This window comes from Aquarana catesbeiana, linkage group LG04 (genome assembly GCF_042186555.1).
Source record: "Aquarana catesbeiana isolate 2022-GZ linkage group LG04, ASM4218655v1, whole genome shotgun sequence".
Classification (NCBI taxonomy): Eukaryota; Metazoa; Chordata; class Amphibia; order Anura; family Ranidae; genus Aquarana; species Aquarana catesbeiana.
Window position 1 is genome coordinate 326,426,000 of NC_133327.1, and position 27,210 is coordinate 326,453,209.

The 27,210-nt window shown below is 43.9% G+C and overlaps 1 protein-coding gene across 3 annotated transcripts in view; it reads left to right on the plus strand.

Moving 5' to 3' along the window:
• CYB5R4 (cytochrome b5 reductase 4) overlaps positions 1 to 27,210 on the plus strand; it is a 353,527-nt gene that overhangs the window by 296,502 nt on the left and 29,815 nt on the right. For all 3 annotated transcript variants that reach the window (XM_073626888.1, XM_073626886.1, XM_073626887.1), the window contains one exon: positions 2,816 to 2,966. In XM_073626888.1, the coding sequence (XP_073482989.1) occupies positions 2,816 to 2,966 (151 nt within the window). The remainder of the gene's footprint in view (positions 1 to 2,815; positions 2,967 to 27,210) is intronic.

Sequence of the window (27,210 nt, forward strand, 5' to 3'; positions counted from 1 at the left end):
ATTTGCTAAAATCATTTAAGTTCATTTTTTTTCCTCATTAATGTACACACAGCACCCCATATTGACAGAAAAACAGAATTGTTGAAATTTTTGCAGATTTATTAAAAAAAAAAATGAAATATCACATGGTCCTAAGTATTTAGACCCTTTGCTGTGACACTCATATATTTAACTCAGGTGCTGTCCATTTCTTCTGATCATCCTTGAGATGGTTCTACACCTTCATTTGAGTCTAGCTGTGTTTGATTATACTGATTGGACTTGATTAAGAAAGCCACACAGCTCACAGTGCATGTCAGAGCAAATGAGAATCATGAGGTCAAAGGAACTGCCTGAAGGGCTCAGAGACAGAATTGTGGCAAGGCACATATTTGGCCAAGGTTACAAAAAATTTCTGCTGCACTTAAGGTTCCTAAGAGCACAGTGGCCTCCATAACCCTTAAATGGAAGACGTTTGGGATGACCAGAACCCTTCCTAGAGCTGGCTGTCCGGCCAAACTGAGCTATCAGGGGAAGAAGAGCCTTGGTGAGAAAGGTAAAGAAGAACCCAAAGATCACTGTGGCTGAGCTCCAGAGATGCAGTTGGGAGATGGGAGAAAGTTGTAGAAAGTCAACCATCACTGCAGCCCTCCAACAGTCGGGGCTCTATGGCAGAGTGGCCCGACGGAAGCCTCTCCTCAGTGCAAGACACATGAAAGCCTGCATGGAGTTTGCTAAAAAACACCTGAAGGACTCCAAGATGGTGAGAAATAAGATTCTTTGGTTTGATGAGACCAAGATTGAACTTTTTGCCTTAATTCTAAGCAGGATGTGTGGAGAAAACCAGGCACTGCTCATTACCTGTCCAATACAGTCCCAACAGTGAAGCATGGTGGTGGCAGCATCATGCTGTGGGGGTGTTTTTCAGCTGCAGGGACAGGACGACTGGTTGCAATCGAGGGAAAGATGAATGCAGCCAAGTACAGGGATATCCTGGACGAAAACCTTCTCCAGAGTGCCCAGGACCTCAGACTGGGCCGAAGGTTTACCTTCCAACAAGACAATGACCCTAAGCACACAGCTAAAATAACGAAGGAGTGGCTTCACAACAACTCCGTGACTGTTCTTGAATGGCCCAGCCAGAGCCCTGACTTAAACCCAATTGAGCATCTCTGGAGTCCACCAACGTTTACCATCCAACCTGACAGAACTGGAGAGGATCTGCAAGGAGGATTGGCAGAGGATCCCCAAATCCAGGTGTGAAAAACTTGTTGCATCTTTCCCATAAAGACTCATGGCTATATTAGATCAAAAGGGTGCTTCTACTAAATATTGAGCAAAGGGTCTGAATACTTAGGACAATGTGATATTTCACTTTTTCTTTTTTAATAAATCTGCAAAAATGTCAACAATTCTGTGTTTTTCTGTCAATATGGGGTGCTGTGTGTACATTGATGAGGAAAAAAATGAACTTAAATGATTTTAGAGTGAAAAATTTAAGGGGGTCTGAATGCTTTCCGTCCCCACTGTATGTTTAAGATGTTTCTACAGAGTTGATATGTTTAGTACTCTTTTGTATAGGTCGCTTTCCGTCCCCACTGTATGTTTAAGATGTTTCTACAGAGTTGATATGTTTAGTACTCTTTTGTATAGGTCGAATGTTTACAGCATATATCCATATATCCACAGGCCATTCATTTTTCAGGGTAACGTTTTCATTTTTCAAGCATAACTATGTAACCCTTACATAGTTACATAGGTTGAAAACTAAACTCTATCTAGTTCAACCAATAAAGAAAAAACTAATTAAATAAATAAATCAAAACCCGCATAAATATAACTTTAAACCTGTAATTGATCCAGAGGAAGGCAAACAATAACCTTGTAATTTTATTTAGACAGGGCAAAATCTTTTCTGATCCCTTAAGGCTATTCCCTGGATCAACAATCTATGGTGTTATTACTTATAAATAATAATAGCCAGTTATTTTCTGTGCACTTAGAAATACATCCAGCATTTTTTAAGCAGTCTACAGAGCTGTCTAGAAATACCTCCCAAAGAAGTCTTTTCCACATTTGCACAGCTCTTGCTGTGAACAAGCCTTCTCGTTTTCAGAAGTTGAACCTATTTTCCTCCAGACGCAATGCATCCCCCCTTGTCTTTTGAAAATACCCTAAAGTTAAACACCTTTGCACCAAGTTTAATATATGGACAATTTATGTATTTATACAAGGTGGTCAAAGCCTCTTAAATGCCTCTTCTCAATGAAGTTGAGTTACTCAGTTTAGTTGTGGCATGATTGCCCATTCCTGCAAGGTTCTGAGTTCAGCTACAAGCCATAGTAACTGCAATAAAACTGTGAGGTTCAGCTGCAACTGCAGCATGCACATAATCTGCAGGAAGTTTATACGAGTAAATAGGATGTGCACAGAGTAGTGGAAAAACATGATCAAAGTAAGGGGAAAACTCTAACTGCAATCCAGTTTTGTTTACAATACTCTAAAAATGTGTATTCTTTTGTAGGGGTTTTTGCTTTAATATTTAGAAAGAGATTTTGCTTGCTTACTGGAGTTTGTGATGCAAATGTCATTCAGAGCATTAGATGTATTTGTGGGGAACTTTTAAAATTTTTGGTTTATTTAGTGGCTCTTTTGTTTTTTTTACATAAACGGTCTGAACAGGGTCAGCAGAGACCAAAACCATTCAAAACCGTAAACTAATTTTTACTTTGCACAAGACACATGTAATATTATTTTCAGTTACAGAAGGTAAATTTTTAAAGAAGCCCAGAACTATACATTATTGAATATCTGAATGTCCTTTTTATTGGCGCAGGTGACAACATCTTAATGAGCAACCCACGAGGATGTTTTAAGACTTCCCAAGTTGATGAAGTTGAGGATATTTTTCTTCTGGTAGCTGGCACTGGTTTCACACCAACTGTAAAATTACTGAATCATGTTTTAAATAGCTCCAACACACTCAGGTATTTTTTTTTCAATCTCACAAGGTATACATTTTATACATACAGTATATACAAGCATTTTTAATAGATTTTTGCAGTTTAAGGTTTTAGTTTAACAAATCTATGGTGTATTTGGGATGCTTTTGGGCTATATAAATGTACATAAATAACCTTGCATATGCTGCTAATATGCACAAATCCCTAACATTTCAGTTTAGAAGAGTAGTGAGACAAATTTTTTTTCACATTTTTACCAGGGACCTCTTGATATATGCAGTTTTTTTTTTACATCTGACATCTGGAACCAACAATCGCTGCTTGGATTATGCATTCTGTTTGAAAAAAAAATTAAATAAATCATACATGAAAGGAAAGCAGGAGAAGCCAAAACCATATGTATACTCTGTGCTGCCGGCCAGCGGTCTTGAGCCACCTGTTCAATTACCTAATTGACGTTCTAGCCTTATTAGTATCACACTAACAAGTTTAGGTACCAGAGAGGTGGATGGAGACAGTTCATCCACTCTGTGTTAGTACATCTATGGGGGGAGGGGGGAGAGAATTGTAAGCACACAGTATACCAGTCCACCAACAAAATCACACAAATGTTTGAAGACAGAAAAAAATGAGGACCCAACTGGACTGTTCACTAATAGGCAGGGCAGCAGTTTGATGCCTTGATTATACAAGCAAAGAGTTACTGACAGAGGTCAGAGTGATATGTAGGCAGCTGTGTATTGCCATTAGCAGACCTGTAAATCTAGGCCAGGGGTCTCCAAACTTTTTAAACAATGGGCCAGTTTACTGTCATTCAGACTTCAGGGGGTCGGAGTGGCCAGTGGGAGTATAAAATGCCCCAGTGTCAGTGGGAGTAAACAAATTACATACTGCCTGTAGTCAGTAAAAGGAAGAATAGTGCCCCATCATTGGTATTAGTGGGGGGAAATGGTGCCTTATCTTTGGTGTCAGTGTAAGAAAAAATATCCCATTGTTGGCGAGAGGAATGGTTGCCCCACTGTTGGTGTCAGTGGAAGGAATGGTGCCTCCTTGTAGGTGTCTAGTTTCTAGTCTAGTCTAGTCTTTTCTTGTCTAGTTTCAATTACATTGTCTCATTCTTAGCCAGTACTAGGGTAAGGGTTGACGCTTTGTCACGACAATTTCCCTCCACTTCCAAGATGGAGTCACTTCCGGTTCCTGTGATTCCTCCTAATCGTATTCTGGCTACAATTCGCACCAGTCTCACTTCTCCTTTGGGTGACAAAATTCTTGCTGCTCAGGTCCATACTCCTCCTGAGAAACCTTGTGACCGCTGCTTTGTCCCAGAGAGTCTCCATACTGCCGTGCTTCAGACTTACCATTCTCCCAAGGCTGCTGACCACCCTGGGAAAAATCAACTCTTTTGGGCCATTTCCCAATTCTGGTGGTGTCATGAACAGGTGTGACCAGAACCGTGTGATCTGTGACTGTAAGGTACCTGGTAGTTGAGCCTGACTGGTGGAAGGAGACCTCTCTTAAGCGCTGGTTCAGGAGCCACTGGAAGTGGGAACAGTGGTCTCTTGAGCACAGTGGGTAGGAGGGCCTGATGCGGTTCCAGCAGAAGCAGATGATGATCTGGAAGAATGCCCCTCAGGGATGGCTGAGCTGCGGATGCAGATAGGCAGATGTAGGCCGGTAGGCAGGCAGGTAGCTGAGAAGGCAGCGGCAGGATGCTTGACAAGCAGGCTGGGAGCAGCGTCACAGGACACAGGCAAAAGCAAAGTCAGACAGTCCGTTCAGCAGGAGATCAGGCAGGTATGAACAAAGGGATGATCCAGGAATAGTCAGGCAGGCAGGAGTTCGGCAACAGGTAATCAGATAAACAAGGTCAGACAAGCCGGGTCGGATTGGAGACTGGAGAATGGTCAGACGTAGCCGGGTCACTAGCAAATACAAATCAGGCGGAGAACAGGAACTCAGGTACAGAGCTGCAGACAAACAGCACCTGACAGAAGCACCTGTCACCCTTTTAAAGGGCCCTTGGTGCCAAAACAGCGCTAGCGCGAACGGGCGCGCGCACGGGCACACTCGCGAACGCGCGTACGGGCACACGCGGGATCGCTCCGGCGCCCCCTGGTGGGGAATTAAGCAGAATTGTCCTGGAAGAGCTTCTTGTGCACCTGCGTGCACGCATATTTGCCCGACGGCCACTGATATGCCCCTGACATTGCCCCCTCCCAACGGGCAGCCTCCGGATGCCCAGAATACCCTTCTTTTCAGGATGAGCAGAGAAGTAAGCATGGATCAAACGTCTGGCATGAATATTACAGTCAGGTTCCCACAAATTATTTTCAGGACCATACCCCTTCCATTTAATCAAAAACTGTACTTGCCCAGATCTCTTTCTGCAATCAAGGATGGCCTCCACTTCATATTCCTCGTTGCCGTCCACCAGAACCGGTTCAGGGACCCTGGTGCCCCTGTCAGGAAAAGGATCATCTACAGCAGGTTTCAAGAGTGACACGTGAAACACAGGGTGGATCTTGAGTGAATCAGGTAAACACAATTCATAGGACACCTCATTAATCTTTCTTTTCACAGGGAAAGGCCCAATGAATTTAGGAGCAAGCTTCTTAGTAGGACAGGTTAATCTAATATTATCAGTAGACAGCCATACCTTGTCATCAAGCTGAAGGTTTAGGTCTCCTCTTCTTTTCTGATCAAAAAACCTTTTGTTGTCCGCTTGTGCCTTGGATATCGCTTCCCGTAAGATTTGGTTATTATGACTAAGGAACTGCACTGTGTCCTGGACCGCTGGAACTGGGGATTCTGAAAGAAAATCTGGTAAAAAAGATGCATGAAAACCATAGTTGGAAAAGAAAGGGGATTGACCGGTAGCAGAGTGGCTGGCATTGTTATAAGCGAATTCCGCTAGGGGCAGCAGAGATACCCAATCATCCTGCACAAAAGATGTAAAACACCTTATGTACTGCTCCAGTGTCTGATTTGTCCTTTCAGTTTGCCCATTTGTTTGGGGATGGTATGCTGAGGACAGGGCTAGTTCAATTTTCAGGATCTCACAAAGCGCTCTCCAAAAATGTGATGTAAACTGCACCCCCCTATCGGACACTATATTTGCAGGGATTCCATGTAGCCTGACAATCTCCTTAATGAACACACGGGCCGTCTCCACAGCAGAGGGTGTTCCCTTTAGGGGCACAAAGTGGGCCATTTTGGACAGCCGGTCGACAACCACAAGGATCGCCGAACATCCTTCAGAGCAAGGCAGTTCTACTATAAAGTCCATTGCTATCATCCTCCAGGGCCTATCTGGTATAGGCAATGGTCTCAGTAATCCCCAAGCTCTGTTCCTGGGAGTCTTATTCTGGATGCAGACAGAACATGAGTTGACATATTTCTTGCAGAATTCCTTTAGGTTAGGCCACCAAAAGGTGCGTTGCACCAGCTCAAGGGTCTTACGTACCCCAAAATGTCCTGCAAGTGGGTGGTCATGCAGAAGTGTCAGCACCTTGACTCGGGCGCTCTCCGGTACGAAAATTTGACTTCCTCTCCACAAAAGTCCATCACGAGGTGTTAAAGAGGATCCTTGAAGACTTGAAGGTTCTGGAGATGCTTCTCTGATCATGGACAGAAGATCTGTTTGAAGAAGAAGGAAGCTATTTGCCGGCAAGATAGTGTCAGGTACAGAAAAGTCTTTAGGGTTATCAAACATGCGCGACAGCGCGTCCGGTTTTACGTTTTTGGATCCGGGCCGGTAGGTAATGTGGAAACAGAACCGTGTGAAAAATAGAGCCCAACGGGCCTGTCTGGGTTTTAACCTCTTGGCAGATCTTAGATACTCAAGATTCTTGTGGTCTGTATAAATCAGTACTGGATGAACTGCGCCTTCTAGCAAGTACCTCCATTCCTCCAAAGCTGTCTTGATAGCGAGTAGCTCTCGATCCCCCACATCATAGTTCCGCTCAGCCGGTGAAAGTTTCCTAGAAAAGAATCCTACGGGGTGCATCAGGTCCTTGTTGCCTTGTCGTTGGGAAATAACAGCACCCACGGCTACTTCGGATGCATCAACCTCCAGGATAAAAGGTAAGGATGGATCCGGATGGCTAAGGATCGGAGCTGATGTAAAACGTTTCTTTAATTCTTCAAAGGCCCTCTGGGCTTCTGGGTTCCAATGGAAGCGAGAGTTCTGCTTGGTTAGCTGTGTGATGGGGGAGATGATAGCAGAAAACCCCCTAATGAACTTCCTATAAAAGTTCGCGAACCCAATGAGTCCATGGGTGCTGACCACTCTAACACAGCAGATACCTTCTGAGGATCCATTTTGATGCCAGTTGGGGAGATCACTAACCCCAGGAACTGAATCTCCTTCTGTTCGAATTCGCACTTCTCCGCCTTAGCATATAGTCTGTGCAAACGGAGTCGGGTCAAGACTTTACGGACATGTTCCCTATGTTGCTCAAGTGAACTGGAGAAGATTAGAATGTCATCCAGATAGACAATTAAAAAGATGTCCAGGAAATCTCTAAACACATCATTGACCAGATGCTGGAACGTGGCGGGAGCATTGCATAGACCAAAGGGCATGACGAAATATTCATAGTGTCCGAAACGGGTCCTGAAAGCCGTTTTCCACTCGTCCCCGGCCCGAATGCGGACCAGATTGTAGGCCCCTCTCAGATCCAGCTTGGTAAAGATAGTAGCAGACCTCAGCTTCTGGAACAGTTCAGGTATCAGTGGCAGCGGGTAACGGTTTTTGACTGTAATGTTGTTTAACTCCCGATAGTCCACACAGGGGCGAAGAGACTGATCCTTCTTAGAAACAAAAAATATTCCGGCACCAGCTGGTGAAGTGGAAGGTCGGATGAAGCTTTTTTCGAGGTTTTCATTTATGTAAACCTTAAGTGCCTCTTGCTCCTTTTCGGACAGCGGAAAAATGCGTCCAAAAGGAATCTCAGCCCCAGGAAACAGCTCAATTGGGCAATCATAGGGACGATGGGGAGGCAGGGTGTCTGCCCCCTTCTTGCTGAACACATCCGCAAATTCCCGATAGACTTCTGGTACATCTTGGAGCAGGTCTGGATCAATGTCCATACAAAGTAAGGTAGCAGCAGGTTTAGAGGATTCTGGTAGACAATGTCTTTGGCAATAGGGTGACTGGAACTTGATCTCGCCCATGACCCAGTTAACAAGAGGGTTGTGGGCCTGGAGCCAGGGCATGCCCAAAATGATTGGAAATAGTGGAGATGAAATAACATCCAGGGTTAGGATCTCTTGATGCTGGGATGAGCAGGTGGCAGACAGAGGAAGGGTTTCTTGAGAGACCTGTCCAGATCTTATGTGGGACCCATCGGCCAAGAAAACTGAGAGTCTGTGTGTCTTGTTCTTTAAAGGCAGATTCTGTTGGGTGGCAAAAGCAGAGTCCACAAAGCAGCTACATGCCCCAGAATCAACAATGGCGTTGACCTGGATTGTTCTTCCCTGGAGCTGTAATGAGAGAGGGAGGACAAGTTGAGTTGTATTGGCGGTTAAAGCGGATAAACTGGTCGGAGTAGAAGAAAAGCACTTACGAGTCTTTACTGGACAGTTGTTCACATAGTGGCCCGTCCCACCACAGTAGAGACAGAGGTTTAACTGGCGCCTGCGCGCCCGTTCCTCTGGGGTCAGGGTAGCACGCATAAGTCCCAGTTGCATAGGTTCGGGAGCCTCGGTTGTTTGGGTGACTGGGCTCGGGTAAGCAGAAGGTAGGTATCGGGAGGCAGGAACCGGAGCTATTGCAGTCATCCACATAGGGCGTGTTTGTTGGGAAGAGCGTTCAGACCGGCGCTCACGAAGGCGTCGGTCAATCTGGATGGTAATGGCGATGAGTTCCTCAAGGGTTTCAGGCATCCCTACCCGAGCAAGCTCATCCTTCAGACCTTCAGATAGCTCCATGCGGAACTGGTGACGTAAGGCTGCGTTGTTCCATTGAGTGTCCGCGCTCCAGCGTCGAAAGTCTGTTACATAGTCCTCGGCCGGCCTACGGCCTTGCTGGAGCGCGAACAAAGCTGCCTCAGCGGTAGCAGTCCGTTGAGGGTCCTCATAAAGCTGGGCCATGGCTTCAAAGAAGGCAGGCAAGGACTGGACCTGTGTAGCGTTGGTTTCAAGCAGGCGGTGGGCCCAAGGTCTGGGGTTCCCCCTGAAGAAGGGATATAACAAATCCCACCTTGGTAACCTCCAAGGAAAAAGTCCGTGGCTGTAGAGCAAAATAGAGTTGGCAAGCGCTGCGGAAGGCCAAAAATGTTGTTCGATCACCAGAAAACTTTTCGGGGGTAGGCACTCTTGGCTCAGGTGGGAGCATAACCACAGCGGGCGGTGCAGCAGCCTGTACTGGAGCGGCTGCAGAAGTAGGGGCCACACTACTGGGTCCACTGAGGTTCAATACTTGACCCTCCAGTCTGTTGTAACTGTCTTGTAAGGTCTGCACTGCCTGGGTAAGTGCTGCTAGGTGCGTACAGATCTCCTTGATGGGAGAGGTCTCTCCTGCAGGCTCAGTCATGGCTGTTTGTACTGTAAGGTACCTGGTAGTTGAGCCTGACTGGTGGAAGGAGACCTCTCTTAAGCGCTGGTTCAGGAGCCACTGGAAGTGGGAACAGTGGTCTCTTGAGCACAGTGGGTAGGAGGGCCTGATGCGGTTCCAGCAGAAGCAGATGATGATCTGGAAGGATGCCCCTCAGGGATGGCTGAGCTGCGGATGCAGATAGGCAGATGTAGGCCGGTAGGCAGGCAGGTAGCTGAGAAGGCAGCGGCAGGATGCTTGACAAGCAGGCTGGGAGCAGCGTCACAGGACACAGGCAAAAGCAAAGTCAGACAGTCCGTTCAGCAGGAGATCAGGCAGGTATGAACAAAGGGATGATCCAGGAATAGTCAGGCAGGCAGGAGTTCGGCAACAGGTAATCAGATAAACAAGGTCAGACAAGCCAGGTCGGATTGGAGACTGGAGAATGGTCAGACGTAGCCGGGTCACTAGCAAATACAAATCAGGCGGAGAACAGGAACTCAGGTACAGAGCTGCAGACAAACAGCACCTGACAGAAGCACCTGTCACCCTTTTAAAGGGCCCTTGGTGCCAAAACAGCGCTAGCGCGAACGGGCGCGCGCGCGCACTCACGAACGTGCGAACGGGCACACACGGGAGCGCTCCGGCGCCCCCTGGTGGGGAATTAAGCAGAATTGTCCTGGAAGAGCTTCTTGTGGCACCTGCGTGCACGCATATTTGCCCGACGGCCACTGATATGCCCCTGACAGTGACAGAGGACACCAAAACGTATATAAGTGAAAATATAATAAGTTATTAAAGTAAGTGAATAATATAGTACAACCACCTCCAATATGACACAGTGCAATAACCAACCAACAGACAGAGACCCACAAATAACAACAGACAGATAAGTACAATAAATTACAAATACCAGGATCATAAACAATAGCCAGGCCAGGGTCATACACAGCAGATCAGCAGATGAACGGGATGTTCTGGAGACATAAACATAAGCCAGGCCAAGGTCATACACAGGAAGATCAGCAGATGGGGTCAGGAACACAGAACAGGGAGAGGATGGATGGACCAGACTGCAGGCAGGGATGCAAGGTAACAGGTGGGACAGGATAGGGATCGGGACAGGGAGACAGGATCAGATACACGGGTCACAGGTTCAGGGCACAGGAACAGGTTCAGAATCGGGATCAGGATGAGATCACAAGCTAGCAGGTCAGGGCACAAGGAAGAAACCAAGGCAAACGTGATTGCTTGCCAGGTATTTATAGGCCTGTGATTGGCCTCAAGTGACACCTGATTGTAGGAGGTACTGTCTGCTCCATACTGCCAGGATCCATCCGCTGGTGGACGCCAGTACTGCGGCCCAAAGATGATATAACATCAGCAGGGAAAAGCTCTCCTGACAGTTCCAAACTGCCAGGAGACACCTGCTGGTGGACCTCAGTACTGCATGCCAAATGACATATTACCAGCGGATGGAACTTTTCCTGACAGGTGGCCTAGTCTACGTGCTGATGTAACAGCCTTCATAGCTGCCTGTTCCGTGTGTGCTCAGAGTAAGACTTCACGACACCTTCCAGTGGGCCTCCTACAACCCATACCCAATGGAGAGAGGCCCTGGACCCACCTGTCTATGGATTTCATTGTGGAGTTACCCAACTCCCAGGGCAACACAGTTATCCTTATGGTGGTTGACCGGTTTCTCGAAAATGTCCCATTGTATTCCACTTAAGAAGTGACCCACTTCTAAGGAACTGGCTTCCATTTTTGCTTGGGAGATCTTTTGCTTACATAGGCTACCCAAGGTGATTGTCTCGGACAGGGGTAGCCAGTTTGTGCCCCGGTTCTGGCGAGCCTTTTGTGCACAGTTGGGAATTTAGCTTGCTTTCTCCTCTGCGTATCACCCGCAGTCTAATGGGGCCGCAGAACGAGCCAATCAGTCCTTGGAGCAATTCCTACGTTGCTATATTTCTGACCATCATAACAACTGGTCAGACCTCTTCCCGTGGGCGGAGTTTGCTCACAATGGTGCCTTGAATTATGCTTCCCAGTTGTCCCCGTTTATGGCGAACTATGGTTTCCAACCTACCATGTTGCCTGACTCATTTGTTCCACAGAATATTCCTGCGTTAGAGGAGCATCTCCGTGGTCTTTGTTCCACTTGGGCACAAGTCTAGGAGGCTTTGCGACATGCTAATGATAGGTACAGACTCCATGCTGACCGCAGACGCCTGCCTGTGCCTTCCTACCAGGTTGGGGACAGGGTCTGGCTGTCATCTTGCAACTTCCGACTCCGTGTTCCTTCTCTGAAGTTCGCACCTCGGTTTATTGGGCCTTTCCGTATTCTTTGCAGGATTAACCCAGTGGCTTGCGTATTAGACTTTCCTTCTAATATGCGTATTTCAAATGTATGTCTCCTTATTAAAACCTTTGGTCTGCAACCGCTTTACCACCTCGGTGCCTCGTTCTCACCCTGTACAGATTGAGAACCATGAGGAGTATGAAGTACAGTGCATTGTTGACTCCCGTAGGTTCCGTGGGTGCCTATATTACCTGGTGCATTGGAAAGGGTACGGTCCGGAGGAACGTTCTTGGGTCTCATCCTCAGACGTACATACCCCTGTCCTCCTCTGTGATTTCCATAGATGTTTTCCCCTCAAGCCTGGTTGTCCTCCGAGGGGGAGGGGGTCATTGAGGAGGGGGTACTGTCAGGACTGGGCTCAGCCCTTCCTTATCAAAGCTGGCCTCTAAGCTGTCTGCTAATTGCCAGCTCCTATCTCTCCACAGGGACTCACCTATTGACTCACCTATTGATGATATCCTGTTCATCAGTCCTTCTTACTTAAGCCTTCCAGTCCAGATGATCTCTGCCTTCACCCTGGTCACATGTCTAGAGACGCTCTCCTGTGTTCCTGGTAAAGACTTGCTTGGCTGACATTCCTTCTGGCTCTAGATCCTGCTTGCTGTTCTACTACGCTCATCTCTGGCTCCCTGATGTTTTGGCTTGTCTGACTATTCGTTCCGGTTCCTGAACTCTGGCTATGTTTTTACTACGTTTACTCTATTTACCTTTTTTTATTATTATGAAACTAGTGTGATTTAACTGTCTGTCTGATTCATGGTTTCTGACAACACCCTAATCACCCTGTGCTGCATAAATTTCCCTTGCTGCTTGGCTGCAGAGAAAGAAACTGGTGAATCTCTGTCCTCAGTCCCTTTCTCTGTCTCAAAAGTGAGATATCAGGGGTCTGTTTAGACCCCTGATATATCACCAAAGCCCCCAATGGGGCTCCTAAAAAATTGTAAAATTAAAAATAATAAATTATTGTAAAAAAAAAAAAAAAATTGCAAAAAAGTAGTAAAGAAAAAAAAGAATAAAAATAAACTATAAACACCAGCCTCTACCCTACTAACACGTCCACTACTCTACTAACGCCAACCTCTGCCCTACTGACACCACCCTCTGCCCTACTGACACCGTCCACTGCTCTATTGACACCAGCATCTGCCCTACTGGCACAGTCCACTGCTCTACTGAAGAAATTATACTTTGCTGCAACGTAAAGTAGTGAGTGTACAGCTTGTATAACAGTGTAAATTTGCTGTCCCCTCAAAATAACTCAACATGTCTAAACCGCTGACAATAAAAGTGAGTACACCCCTAAGTGAAAATGTCCAAATTGTCAATATTTTGAGTGGCCACCATTATTTTCCATCACTGCCTTAACCCTCTTGGGCTTGGAGTTCATCAGAGCTTCACAAGTTGCCACTGGAGTCCTCTTCCACTCCTCCATCAGACCACAGGACATGGTTCCAGTAATCCATGTCCTTAGTCTGCTTGTCTTTAGCAAACTGTTTGTGGGCTTTCTTGTGCATCATCTTTAGAAGAGGCTTCCTTCTGGGACGACAGCCATGCAGACTAATTTAATGCAGTGTGCAGTGTTCTGAATGGGACCTGTCCTGTTAAACCGCTATATGGTCTTGGCCACCTTCGGCTTAGTTTCAGGGTCTTGGCAATCTTCTTATAGCCCAGGCCATCTTTATGTAGAGCAACAATTCTTTTTCTTTTTTAGATCCTCAGAGAGTTCTTTGCCATGAGGTGCCATGTTAAACTTCCAGTGACCAGTATGAGAGAGCGAGAGCGATAACACCAAATTTATCACACCTGCTCCCCATAAACACATGAGACCTTGTAACATTAATGAGTCACATGACACCGGAGAGGGAAAATGGCTAATTGAGCCCAATTTGGACATTTTCACTTTGGGGTGTGCTCACTTTTGTTTCCAGCAGTTTAGATATTAATGGCTGTGTGTTGAGTTATTTTGAGGTGACAGCAAATTTACACTGTTATACAAGCTGTACACTCACTACTTTACATTGTAGCACTGGCTTCCACTCACCCAAAGAATAAAATTCAAAGTACTAACAGTCATTTACAAAGCCATCCATAACTCTGCCCCCAGCTACATCATTAACCTAGTCCCAAAATACCAACCAAGCCGCTCTCTTTGGTCATCCCAAGACCTCTTGCTCTCTAGCTCCCTTGTCAACTCCTCCCATGCTCGCTTCCAGGATTTCTCCAGAGCTTCTCCCATCCTTTGGAACTCCCTACCCCAATCTGTCTGACTGTCCCCTAATCTATCCATCGTTAGGCAATCCCTGAAAACCCTTCTCTTCAAAGGAGCCTATCCTGCTTCTAACACTGTTTTACTTCCTCCATCAGCTCATCCCACCACAGCTATTACCTTTTGTATCAATTGACCCTTCCTTTTTAGATTGTAAGCTCTAACGAGCAAGGCCCTCTGATTCCTCTTGTACCAAATTGTAATGTAACTTTAATGTCTGCCCTCATGTTGTAAAGCGCTGTGCAAACTGTTGGCGCTATATAAAACCTGTATAATAATAATTGTAGCAAAGTGTCATTTCTTCAGTGTTGTTACATGAAAAGCTATAATAAAATATTTTCAAAAATGTGAGGGGTGTACTCACTTTTTTTAGATACTGTGTGTGTGTGTGTGTGCGTGTGTGTGTGTGTGTGTGTATATATACAGTATCTCAAAAAAGTGAGTACACCCCTCACATTTTTGTAAATATTTTATTATATCTTTTCATGTGACAACACTGAAGAAATTACACTTTGCTACAATGTAAAGTAGTGAGTGTACAGCTTGTATAACAGTGTAAATTTGTTGTCCCCTCAAGATAACTCAACACACAGTCATTAATGTCTAAACCGCTGGGAACAAAAGTGAGTACACCCCTAAATTGTCTCACGTCAGCGCTTGTTTAAATATGTGACCATCTTGACTAGGAATGAGTCTATACCCCCTGAAGATCTATGGGTCTCATTGAGGAGGTTTGGTGAAACATTGTGTCCCCTAAAAAAGATTGTGGATAATAGAGGAATCTGAACGGATGGGTGGTCAGTGTCAATGAGGTTGAGTGTGCGTGGGAATGTGGTCCAGCATTTGCCCTCCTCTGCCTTTATTGGTAGAGATAGGATTACCGTCTTTACCCTGGTCAACCTAAGCTGTGCCATAAATGTGGAGTCAAGGGACATTTCTTCTTCTAAATGTCCAGAACAGAAGTGTTCTTTGTGTCAGGAACTGGGGCATCTGGCGAGGGACTGTAACATCATTAAATGTAACCTATGTGATAAGGTTGGTCACCCTTATAGCCGGTGCCCTGAGGCTTTGCACAATAAGCCAGTTAGTGGAGGAAGTTTTCCGTCTGGATGGAGAAGTGTCTGGGTTGGCGGAGGTTGTACCAGGGGATCCTAGTGTCTCTGTCCCATCAGAATCTGTGTCTGTGATGCCGGCTGTGGTATCAGTGTCCCCCCAGTCTTTGGTTCCCCAGTCAGTGTCAGAAAGTGTGGTTGTCAAGTCTGTGTCTGCACCTATTGTTTCTCCTAGTGTTGTGAAGGCAGCGGAGGGTGCTGGACCAGAGTGTATGGTGGTGCCAACCCCTCCTCGGCATAGCAGAAGTGCGGCTGGAGTGAGGGATGGATTGGATGATGGTGGAGGGGGAGGTGGGAAGGGCATGAGAGTGGCTGGTGCAGAATGCAAGGTGAATGATGTGGAAGTCGGTGTGTATGATTTGGAAGTTGGGGTGAATGATGTGGGGGAGGGGGTAAGGTTTGGGGTTTGTAGTTGTCATTAAAATATGTTTCCCAAAGTGTCAATATTTTGTGTGGCCACCATTATTTTCCAGCACTGCCTTAACCCTCTTGGGCATGGAGTTCACCAGAGCTTCACAGGTTGCCACTGGAGTCCTCTTCCACTCCTTCATGATGATATCACTGAGCTAGTGGATATTAGTGACCTTGTGCTCCTTCACCTTACGTTTGAGGATGCCCCACAAATGCTCAATAGGGTTTAGGTCTGGAGACATGCTTGGCCAGTCTATCACCTTTACCCCCAGCTTCTTTAGCAAGGCAGTGGTCATCTTGGAGGTGTGTTTGGGGTCCTTATAATGTTGGATTACTGCCCTGCGGCCCAGTCACCAAAGGGAGAGGATCATGCTCTGCTTCAGTATGTCACAGTACATGCTGCCATTCATGGTTCCCTCAATCAACTGTAGCTCCCCAGTGCCAGCAGCACTCATGCAGCCCCAGACCGTGACATCCCACCACCATGCTTGACTGTAGACAAGCCACACTTGTCTTTGTGCTCCTCACCTGGTTGCCGCCACACACGCTTGACACCATCTGAACCAAATAAGCTTATCTTGGTCTCATCAGACCACAGGACATGGTTCCAGTAATGTCCTTAGTCTGCTTGTTTTCAGCAGGCTTCCTTCTGGGACGACAGCCATGCAGACCAATTTGATGCAGTGTGTGGTGTATGGTCTGAGCACTGACAGGCTGAACCCCCAACCCCTTCAACCTCTGCAGCAATGCTGGCAGCACTCATACGTCTATTTCCCAAAGACAACCTCTGGATATGACGCTGAGCATGTGCACTCAACTTCTTTGGTCAACCATGGTGAGGCCTGTTCTTAGTGAAACCTGTCCTGTTAAACCGCTGTATGGGCTTGGCCACTGTGCTGCAGCTCAGTTTCAGGGTCTTGCCAATCTTCTTATAGCCTAGGTCATCTTTATGTTGAGCAACAATTCTTTTTTTCCGAGCCTCAGAGAGTTCTTTGCCATGAGGTGCCATGTTGAACTTCCAGTGACCAGTATGAGAGCGTGAGAGCGATAACACCAAATTTAACACATCTGCTCCCCATTCACACCTAAGACCTTGTAACACTAACGAGTCACATGAAACCGGGGAGGGAAAATGGCTAATTGGGCCCAGTTTGGACATTTTCACTTAGGGGTGTACTCACTTTTGTTGCCAGTGGTTTAGACATTAATGGCTGTGTGTTGAGTTATTTTGAGGGGACAGCAAATTTACAATGTTATACAAGCTGTACATTCACTACTTGACATTGTAGCAAAGTGTCATTTCTTCAGTGTTGTCACATGAAAAGATATAATAAAATATTTACAAAAATGTGAGGGGTGTACTCACTTTAGTGAGATACTGTATATATCTACACACACACAGTATCTAAAAAAAGTGAGTACACCCCTCACATTTTTGAAAATATTTTATTATAGCTTTTCATGTGACAACACTGTTGTGAGACTCTGTTTATATATATATATATATCTATATCTATCTATATAGATAAATAGATATATATATATCTATATATCTATATATAGATAGATATCTATATATATAGATATCTATCTATATATCTATATATATATAGATATAGATCTATATCTGTCTATATCTATATATACATATACATTGTGTTTGAGCTTTGGGTGCACACACACCCTAATGCAATAGGCTGCGCACACCTATGATCTTTGTGATGAAAGGCATGGATCTGTCATCTGCACCTCTCTCCTGTACTAGCATATCGAAATGCACAGAGTATCGTTGCTGTGATCCAACAAGTGATCTGGTCATATTAAAGTACCTTCATGCAGCCCTAGCTTTGTCCTGAAGAACCCTGTGACACCTAAAAACTGTGGCACAATAATATGAAAATCCTATGCATATCTTATTATCAACAGGAAAGTCGGCACCTTGCTCCAAACACCTTCCTTACACACCCAGGTGTCAAATTCTAGTTGAAGTCTAGATTTACATATTATAGTAACACCCACTTTAGGGTCACTGGGAGGCTTTCGAAAATTATTGAACTCCATGCAGGTTGTTGAAGGTGCCTGCTCTGCTATTACATGTGACTGACATTATATTAAAGCTCAATTGAAGTCTTACATCTTATAGTCCTGATTCCCCTGCCACCTGTATGATTTACCAGTTTGTGTCAGTAATGCTGGCTTAGCTGAGTAACTGCCAGATGTATTGCAGAGAAAGGAAGGAGGTGTCAGACCTGAGAGCTGATTACTGAAAGCACCCAAGTTACCTATAACCCTGGTACATTTTGAACTGCACAGTCATACTTAGACCCCATACACAACTGGTGCAACAGAAATAAGGGGATACACTAATAAATTGGAGGTGATTAGTACACTAATGCAGGGGTCAGCAACCTGTAGATCGTGATCTACCAGTAGATTGCGGCCAGGTGACTGGTAGATTGTGTTCTGGTTTTGCCTACCTGCCATCCCAGAGCATCAAACAGAGTGCAATGCAGAGGGACTACTTGTAAAGTTGGAGCTATAGTAGGGAGCAAGAGCCGCATAAGCCAATGCCTCCTCTGCCTCCTCTGTAGTGCTGCTTTCTGTCCCATGCGGAGTGATACCAACTGCACTCCAACTCTTATCCGGGGGGGGGGGGGGTACAAATCTATGACTCAACCATAGGGTTTTACCATCCCCCAACTTTACGTGTGAACGAGCCCTAAGAGTGCCCCTATGGAATGCAACTAAGGACTCATTCACAAGTGCATCAGGCATGGATTCCCGTCTGAAAAGTGATTCCAGTGTGTTTGACAGGCGGTGAGGGGGTCAATATGTTGCCTCCTCACCACCTGATTTAATGTCACAATTTCTTTATTGTATCCGCACTACCTGATTTAAACCCATGATTGCCTTGCAATGCACATTAAATCAAGTGTGAGAAGGCGACACTGTGCCTGGTGATCTTTGACTTCTCCCATTTTGTTCAGGTAGATCTCCACCTCTTTAAGGTTGCCTACCTCTGCACTAGTGTATCTGCCTATTCTGACAATAGTCTATCTGACTGTGTATGTGTTTCCAATACTTCATCTAGACTTTAATGTTTATACCAGTGCAGGGACACTTTAAAGATTGAAATGTCCCAAAGCAAAAGGTGTATGTATAGCTTCTTGCTATTTTGTTTGCTATAAGCTTTAATATTCTTTACTGCTCTAGACATGGTAAAAGTGACATTACCTATCTTAAAGGGGTTGTAAACCTTTGTGGTTTTTCACCTCAATGCATCCTATGCATTGAGGTGAAAAACCTCTTGCAGTGCAGCGGCCCCCCAGTGACCCCGTTTTACTTACCTGAACACTCTTTTTCTCGCGCCGGGCACGAGCACACCAACTCTAGACGGTGTCTCGTGTCCTGATTGGCTAGATTGATAGCAGCGCAGCCACTGGCTCCCACTGCTGTAAATCAAATCCAATTACACGGACGCCTGGAGGTGGGGCCGAGTCCAGCATTCGTGTCTATGGACGCAAATGCTGGACTCGGGAGCACGCCTGCAAGGTAACCCCCTCGGGGATGCGATTCTCCGAGGGGGTTATCTGATGTGGGGAGGAGCCACGAGAGCCGCCCGGGGGACCCCAGAAGAGCAGGTTCGGGGCCGCTCTGTGCAAAACGCGCTGCACATTGGAGGTAAGTATGATATGTTTGTATAATGTGGCAATCCGCGCTACCCCAATAAGTGCAAAAAGAAAGGTGAAATACAATAAATACAAATACATATATCGTAATCCTGTTTATTGATTCAAACCCGTTGCACACAGACAGACTAAAAACCCCCCTTCAATAAAATACGTACATCAAATAAAACGAATAGTGAGCAATCAATCAAACAGGCAGGTAATGTCAGTATGTGCACTTCACCCAAAAATCGTCAGCGCCGCTACACAGGAAAGGCACGATACTTCCTGGTTGTGTAGATGACTCAGGTGGCTCCACCTGAGTCATCTACACAACCAGGAAGTATCGTGCCTTTCCTGTGTAGCGGCGCTGACGATTTTTGGGTGAAGTGCACATACTGACATTACCTGCCTGTTTGATTGATTGCTCACTATTCGTTTTATTTGATGTACGTATTTTATTGAAGGGGGGTTTTTAGTCTGTCTGTGTGCAACGGGTTTGAATCAATAAACAGGATTACGCTATGTGCACCTTTCTTTCTGTTTTTTTGATTCATTATGAGCCCTGCAAACCTGTGACCCTATCTAGAGTGATGATGGCAACCCACTATCTCTAAAGAGTGTTGACTCTGAAGGCTTTATTACTCCCCTTATCTGGTGAGTTTAACCCCCTAGGGGGAGAGTGTGTGTCACCTGGGTGGATCTTACAGTGATCGGTGGAGGATTGAGGTTTATTCAAGATCACCTGTTGATTATCTGAATCGCACCCTGAACTTTTCATCACTTCCCTTTATAAGGGTTTTCTTTTAGAGGACTTTTTTCTGATTTAAGACTGTCCATATATGTGTTGTTGGCCACAAGTTTTTATTGCTCAACACTAGCGCTGTCTAGTGGGATAACTTAGTCCATATGTCGATTATTTTATAACTTAGTCCATATGTTGATTATTTTATAACACTGTGTGTATATATATATGTGTTTTCTTTGATTTGAGACAGCTGCTGCCCATGAGATTGTCTCTCTGCCTAGACAGACACAGGGGAGTTCGATCTGTTTTATGTTTAAATGTTATTTGCCTATTGGTGTGTATTTATGAATATGCATTTTTGAATATTGATTTATTCCTTTTTTAATATTAATATATCTATATCTTGGGTCTGTTTGGGAATCTGGCGCTGAGCGGTGTTTGCAGGCCTGGTGAAACACTTTTATATACAAATACATATATATGTAATGGTGCTGCAATGTAAAGGAAAAACGGAATACTCAGTTTTATCATTGGAATAAGATAGGTAATAGATGCGCAACCCACAAGAAAAAAACTAATGTGTACATAGGACACACAAGGGAAAAGGAATAAGTGCACCCTAATGCTCTAATTGAGACAAGTGAATAAATGGAATATTGTGAATGTCCGGATGAGTCTTAAATAGCCTCTATCCGCATACACATATTAGCATAAAAATGTGCTAAAACAAATAAGTGCTGAAACAAATATGGGAACTACAGTGTTAGCAAAAAGACAAAAAAAGGTCCATAGTGCATTTGGTACAGTTCATATGGAAAGGGATTATTCCGATAAGGAGCCCCAATGTATCCTTTTCAGCATATGGTCCCACCAGATGGTTAGGGATTGAAAGAAAGGGGAGGCCAGGTGGCCGCTTACCGGAACTGTAGGACCCCTATTACAGAGGTCTAATAGGCACAAACAGAAGTGAGCGGTCAGTCACAGGCGTGAAATTCAAAGGTCCATCCAGATCCTCTCATCCACCTGTATGCCAGACTTCAATAAATTCCACAGGACCCACGTTCCGTAAATGGAAAAGGAGGGCTTCCAAGGGATAAATCAAGGGAACAAAAAGGAGGGCTTCATGGTGCTGTATATTTTAAAAGTATTGGTTTATTGTAGCACTGCATACAAACATAGGTAAAGAGCAGGCACTTCAGCGCAAAAAGAAAAAACAGCCGCGGCTCACGCCAGCCGGCTGATGCGCGGTGACGTCAAATCCTCTAGCTCCACCCGACGCTGCGTTTCACTGTATTGAGCATCGACAGGGAGAGGAGGCTAGGATGAGACGTCACTCAGCTAGACGCATATATACCTAGGCAGGAGCATGACACCAGAAATGGATTAGGAAGATAAAACCCCAATCGGTCTCCAGTGTATGTAGCAGAAAAACAAATGACATCAAAGCCATCAAAGGGGAAAATGTTCCCGTAAATATCTAGCACCATGGGAATGGGTACCATAACCCATCCCCATATAAACACTGAAAAATAAGTGAACATTAGGAGGAAAAAGTATATCAGCACTAATCTGGGAGAGCAAGTAGAGTCAGGGAGAGGAAATATATATATACCAGCATCAACAACCTCCTTAGCTGTTTGTGCCTATTAGACCTCTGTAATAGGGGTCCTACAGTTCAGGTAAGCGGCCACCTGGCCTCCCCTTTCTTTCATTCCCTGACCATCTGGTGGGACCATATGCTGAAAAGGATACATTGGGGCTCTTCATCGGAATAATCCCTTTCCATATGAACTGTAACAAATGCATTATGGACCTTTTTTTGTGTTTTTGCTAACACTGTAGTTCCCCTATTTGTTTCAGCACGTTTTTGTCTATGCTAATATGTGTATGCGGATAGAGGCTATTTAAAACTCATCCGGACATTCACAATATTCCATTTATTCACTTGTCACAATTAGAGCATTAGGCTGCACTTATTCTTTTTCCCTTGTGTGTCCTATGTACACATTAGTTTTTTTCTTGTGGGTTGTGCATCTATTACCTAAGTATGATATGTTTGTCATTTAAAAAAAAACGAACCCTTACAATCACTTTAAGTTATTCAATTCTGCTTAAAGGGAATCTGTAATTAGAGGTTTATGCAGGCTACAATTTATGAACTCTTTTTTTGGGAATGTCCGTTCCTTGTCTGTCCTGTTGATGCTTTGGCTCCAATGCAGTCTACATACAGAGCAAGTATAGAAATCAGGAGGTTTGCTGATTTTCTGTCACTAATTTAAAGCATGCTTGTTCTGGGTTTTTGATTTAGGGCAGTTAAAGCTGAACTCCAGCTTTTTTTCACTAGAACTGAATAGAATGATGAATCCCAGCATAGATCATACCACTTTACCATGTTGCTCAGTTGTCTGCAGATCCCCTAAAATTCTGGCTTTAGTTTTTGCTTTGTATCATGTGACACTCTGTATATCCTGCTGACAGACTCTGTCCCTTCCGCATCCACTTCCTGCAGCAGGTAGAGCCTAAAACACTCCCCTTTGTAGTCTTTCAGACTGCAAATGATGTAACTTCCTTCACAGCTGTGATGGTGGGTGAGATTAACCACTTGCCGACCGCTGCACGCGGCACAATGGCAGCGGTGGGCAACTGTGTGTACCTGTACGTCCCCTTTAATTGGCGGGGCTAGTGAGCGTGCCCGCAGGACCCGCAGACTCAATGTCCGTCGGTCTCCCGGCGATTGTATCACAGAGCCGCAGACCAGAGAGATGCCTATGTAAACAAGGCATTTCGCCGTTCTGCCTTGTGACATGACAGAGATCACTGCTCCCTGTCATTGGGAGCAGTGATCGCTGTCGTGTGAGTGGAAGCCAACCCCCCCCCACAGTTAGAATCACTCCCTAGGACACACTTAAACCCTTGATCGTCCCCTAGTGTTTAACTCCTTCCCTGCCAGTGTCATTTACACAATAATCAGTGCATTTTTTTATAGCACTAATCGCTGTATAAATGACAATGGTCCCAAAATAGTGTCAGAAGTGTCCGATGTGTCCGCCATAATGTCGCAGTCACGATAAAAAAATCGCAGATCGCCGCCATTACTAAAAAAAAAAATAATAATAAAAATGCCATAAAACTATCCCCTATTTTGTAGATGCTATAACTTTTGCGCAAATCAATCAATAAACGCTTATTGCGATTTTATTTTTTTATTTTTTTTTTAACAAAAATATGTAGGAGAATACATATCGGCCTAAACTGAGGAAAAAAATGTTTTTTTATATATTTTTGGGGGATATTTATTATAGCAAAAAGTAAAAAATATTGCTTTTTTTTCAAAATTGTCGCTCTTTTTTTGTTTATAGAGCAAAAAATAAAAACCGCAGAGGTGATCAAATACCACCAAAAGAAAGCTCTATTTATGGGAAAAATAGGACGTCAATTTTGTTTGGGTGCAACGTCGCACGACCGCGCAATTGTCAGTTAAAGCGACGCAAAAAGTGCTGTGGTCAGGAAGGGGGTAAAATCTTCCAGGGCTGTAGTGGTTAAATACATTCTAGTTAGCATTCAATAATGCCCAGTCACACCTACAGGAAGAGTTCAAACCTCCCAAGTCCCGCCTCACAGTTTTTTTCCTGGAATCATATAAAGATGCACGGTGGAATGGAATAATTTAATTAAAGTGCAAGTACTGGAAATGGTCACAGTTGAATAAGGACTTTTTGCATATTTTTACAGCACTTTTCATTTTTTGATATGTATATGTATTAAGTTTTCACTGATAGAACACTGGTAATATTAATTGGATTTTTTCACAGCATTTTTGTGGAATCTTTTTGGTGCACCTTTTTTATCCGATTTTTTTTTTTTTCCGATTTATTTTTTGCATTTTTTTGTGTGTTTTTTGGAATTGCACAATAGTGATTATCACATTATTTTATCTTTGAATGTATATGCACTAAGTTCATCACTGATATAACACTGGTATTAACAAATTTTCAGCAGCATTTTTGTGGAATTTTTTGTGTGTGTTTTTTTTTTTTTTTTATGCAACTTTTTTTGGTGCGTTTTTTTGTTTCTGGTATTGCACAATAGTGATTATTACAGTGCGTGTAATCTTTATTATCTAGCACATGTTCATTTTAGGATGTATGTAGTTTAATTAGCGCCTACTTTACATTTTTTGCTTGCTCTGTAGGCTAGCTGTGCTGCTGCTGGGCAGGATTGAATGGATCACAATTAGAATTCAATCAGTTAAATATGCCAACCAGCACGCATTAATTTACATATGAAGGAAACGCCTTCATAATAACCTCCCATAGCCCTTGCTTTGTAGTCTTGCAGTAAGCCATTATTCTTTGGCATGCTGCAAGATAGGAACGACACAGGAGGAGGTATGACACATTTATACCTTTCTCTACCCACATGAAGGTCCAGAAACACCCCCAGTAACACTAGGACCCACCCACATCAACTCCCAGAACTGCTACAAGTGACTGCCATAGCCTGTCCTGAAGCTACAGAGGCTCAAAGGATAATGGGACATACAGCCAGTTCCATAAATATTGGGACATCAACACAATTCTAATCTTTTTGGCTCTATACACCACCACAATGGATTTGAAATGAAACAAACAAGATGTGCTTTAACTGCAGACTTTCATCTTTAATTTGAGGGTATTTACATCTAAATCAGGTGAACGGTGTAGGAATTACAACAGTTTGTATATGTGCCTCCCACTTTTTAAGGGACCAAAAGTAATGGGACAATTGGCTGCTCAGCTGTTCCATGGCCAGGTGTGTGTTATTCTCTCATTATCCCGTTTACAAGGAGCAGATAAAAGGTCCAGAGTTCATTTCAAGTGTGCTATTCACATTTGAAATCTGTTGCTGTCAACTCTCAATATGAGATCCAAAGAGCTGTCACTATCAGTGAAGCAAGCCATCTCAAATTAAAGATGAAAGTTTGCAGTTAAAGCACATCTTGTTCATTTCATTTCAAATCCATTGTGGTGGTGAATATAGCCAAAAAGATTAGAATTGTGTCGATGTCCCAATATTTATGGACCTGACTGTATAGTATCAGGACTGAAAAAGGAAGGAAACAGGAAGTCAGAGAACTTTGAAATTCAGCCAGGAAGAGGAGTGACATCACAGACACAGAAACCTGCTGTATACTGCTAAAGGGGAAGGTTACACACAAATTGACAGTTTGGCTGGTATTCATTTACAGTCACAATGCATCAGAGCCATTTCATATAACTATAAAGCAGTAATTACATGAAGTAATAGGTTAGACAGCATGTTCCATAATATCAAGATTTACAATCCTTGGGCTATGAAGATAGAAGTGTGAGTGACATTTCTTTCTGGTTAGTGTGTTTGTGCAGCCCTCAGTTCAATATTAAATTTTTTACTTGCTATATTCTGCTTTTTTGTGTCTTGGGTACCACTTACTTCAAATTACTATAATCCTACCTGATGTTATGTGAATGCAGTGCCCATTTGTAATCATCAAGTATGCTGAGAGCTGCAACTTGTGTTAAAGAAATAAATCAAATATGCATTTGCTTAAAGTCAACCTTTTTCTCTACAAAGCAAAGCATCAGGTTTGCTTTCTTGCTAGCACTTAGCTTCTTCTACTTATTTTTCTTGTTTTGCTACTGCCCTTCCTTTTGTATTTTTGTGGTCCCTACATCCTAACATAATATACACTGGATATAAAATGTCCACACACCCCTGTTAAAATGTCAGGTTTCTGTGATGTAAAAAAATGAGACAAAGAAATAATTTCAGAACTTTTTCCACTTTTAATGTGACCTATAAACTGTACAACTCAATTGAAAAACAAACTGAAATCTTTTAGGTGGGGAAGTAAAAATAAGAACCTAAAATAATGTTGTTACATAAGTGTGCACACCCTTAAACTAATACTTTGTTGAAGCACCTTTTGATTTTATTACACCACTCAGTCTTTTTGGGTATGAGTCTATAGGCATGGCACATCTTGACAATATTTGCCCACTCTTATTTGCAAAAACACTCCAAATCTGTCAGATTGTGAGGGCATCTCCTGTGCAAAGCCCTCTTCAGATTACCCCACAGATTTTCGGATTCAGGTCCTACACTTCAGTTTTCTCTACATTAATTTTAAAGTTTTATATTTCCCTATACCTTTTCAACTCTGCGAAGATAATTGGGAGCATCTGTAATGGGTTGGATACATATAACATAATGTCATCCGCGAAAGCGGATACCTTGTGATCTTTTCCATCTATCACTAAGCCCTCATTTTCCACGTTTGCCCGAATGGTTGCTAACAGGGGTTCTAATGATAATACAAAAAGTTAAGGGGACAGTGGGCAGCCCTGCCGTGTCCCGTTGAAAAGTGCAAAGGGCTCTGATAGAGTCCCGTTTACTCGTAATTGAGGTGTTGGGTTAGAATATAATGCCTCTACCCACTTATACATGCACGGGCCTAAGCCAACATAACGCAATGTCGAAAGCATATACTCCCAATGCAGTCTATCGAAAGCCTTTTCGGCATCAACTGATAGAAAAAGTACTGGTTTCTTTCATTTTTTGGCTCCATTCATTAAAAGTATAGTTCTGATTAGATTGTCCCTCACTTCCCTCCCTGGGATAAAGCCTGCTTGATCATTCTGTAACAAAGAAGGCATGGAAGGCTTCAGCCTCTTAGCCAATATCCTTGCATAAATTTTAATATCTTCTTTAATTAAAGAGATTGGCCTAAAGCTGGAGCACACTGTTGGATCTTTCCCCTCTTTTACCAAAAGTGATATGTAAGCCTCTAATGCCTCCTTACGCATCTCCAAGTTACCTCCAATAGAGTTCATATATGTCTGGAAATATTGGGTTAGGATTTCTATGAACTTTTTAAAATATAAAGAAGTAAATCCATCTGGGCCTGGGCTTTAACACATCCCTGTTCTTTTAATTGCCTGTTGTTTTTCTTCTATGGTAACTTCCCTATCTAATTTGCTAGCATCCTCCTCTGGTATAACTGGAAGTTTTGCCTTTTGTAGATATTGTTCTTTTATTTCGTCTAAACTGGGTGTCGTCGAAATTCTGGACATTGTTTACTTTATTTAATACTTAATATTCCTGAAATATTTTAATTATATCACTCGTAGAGTACTTAAACTCCTCTT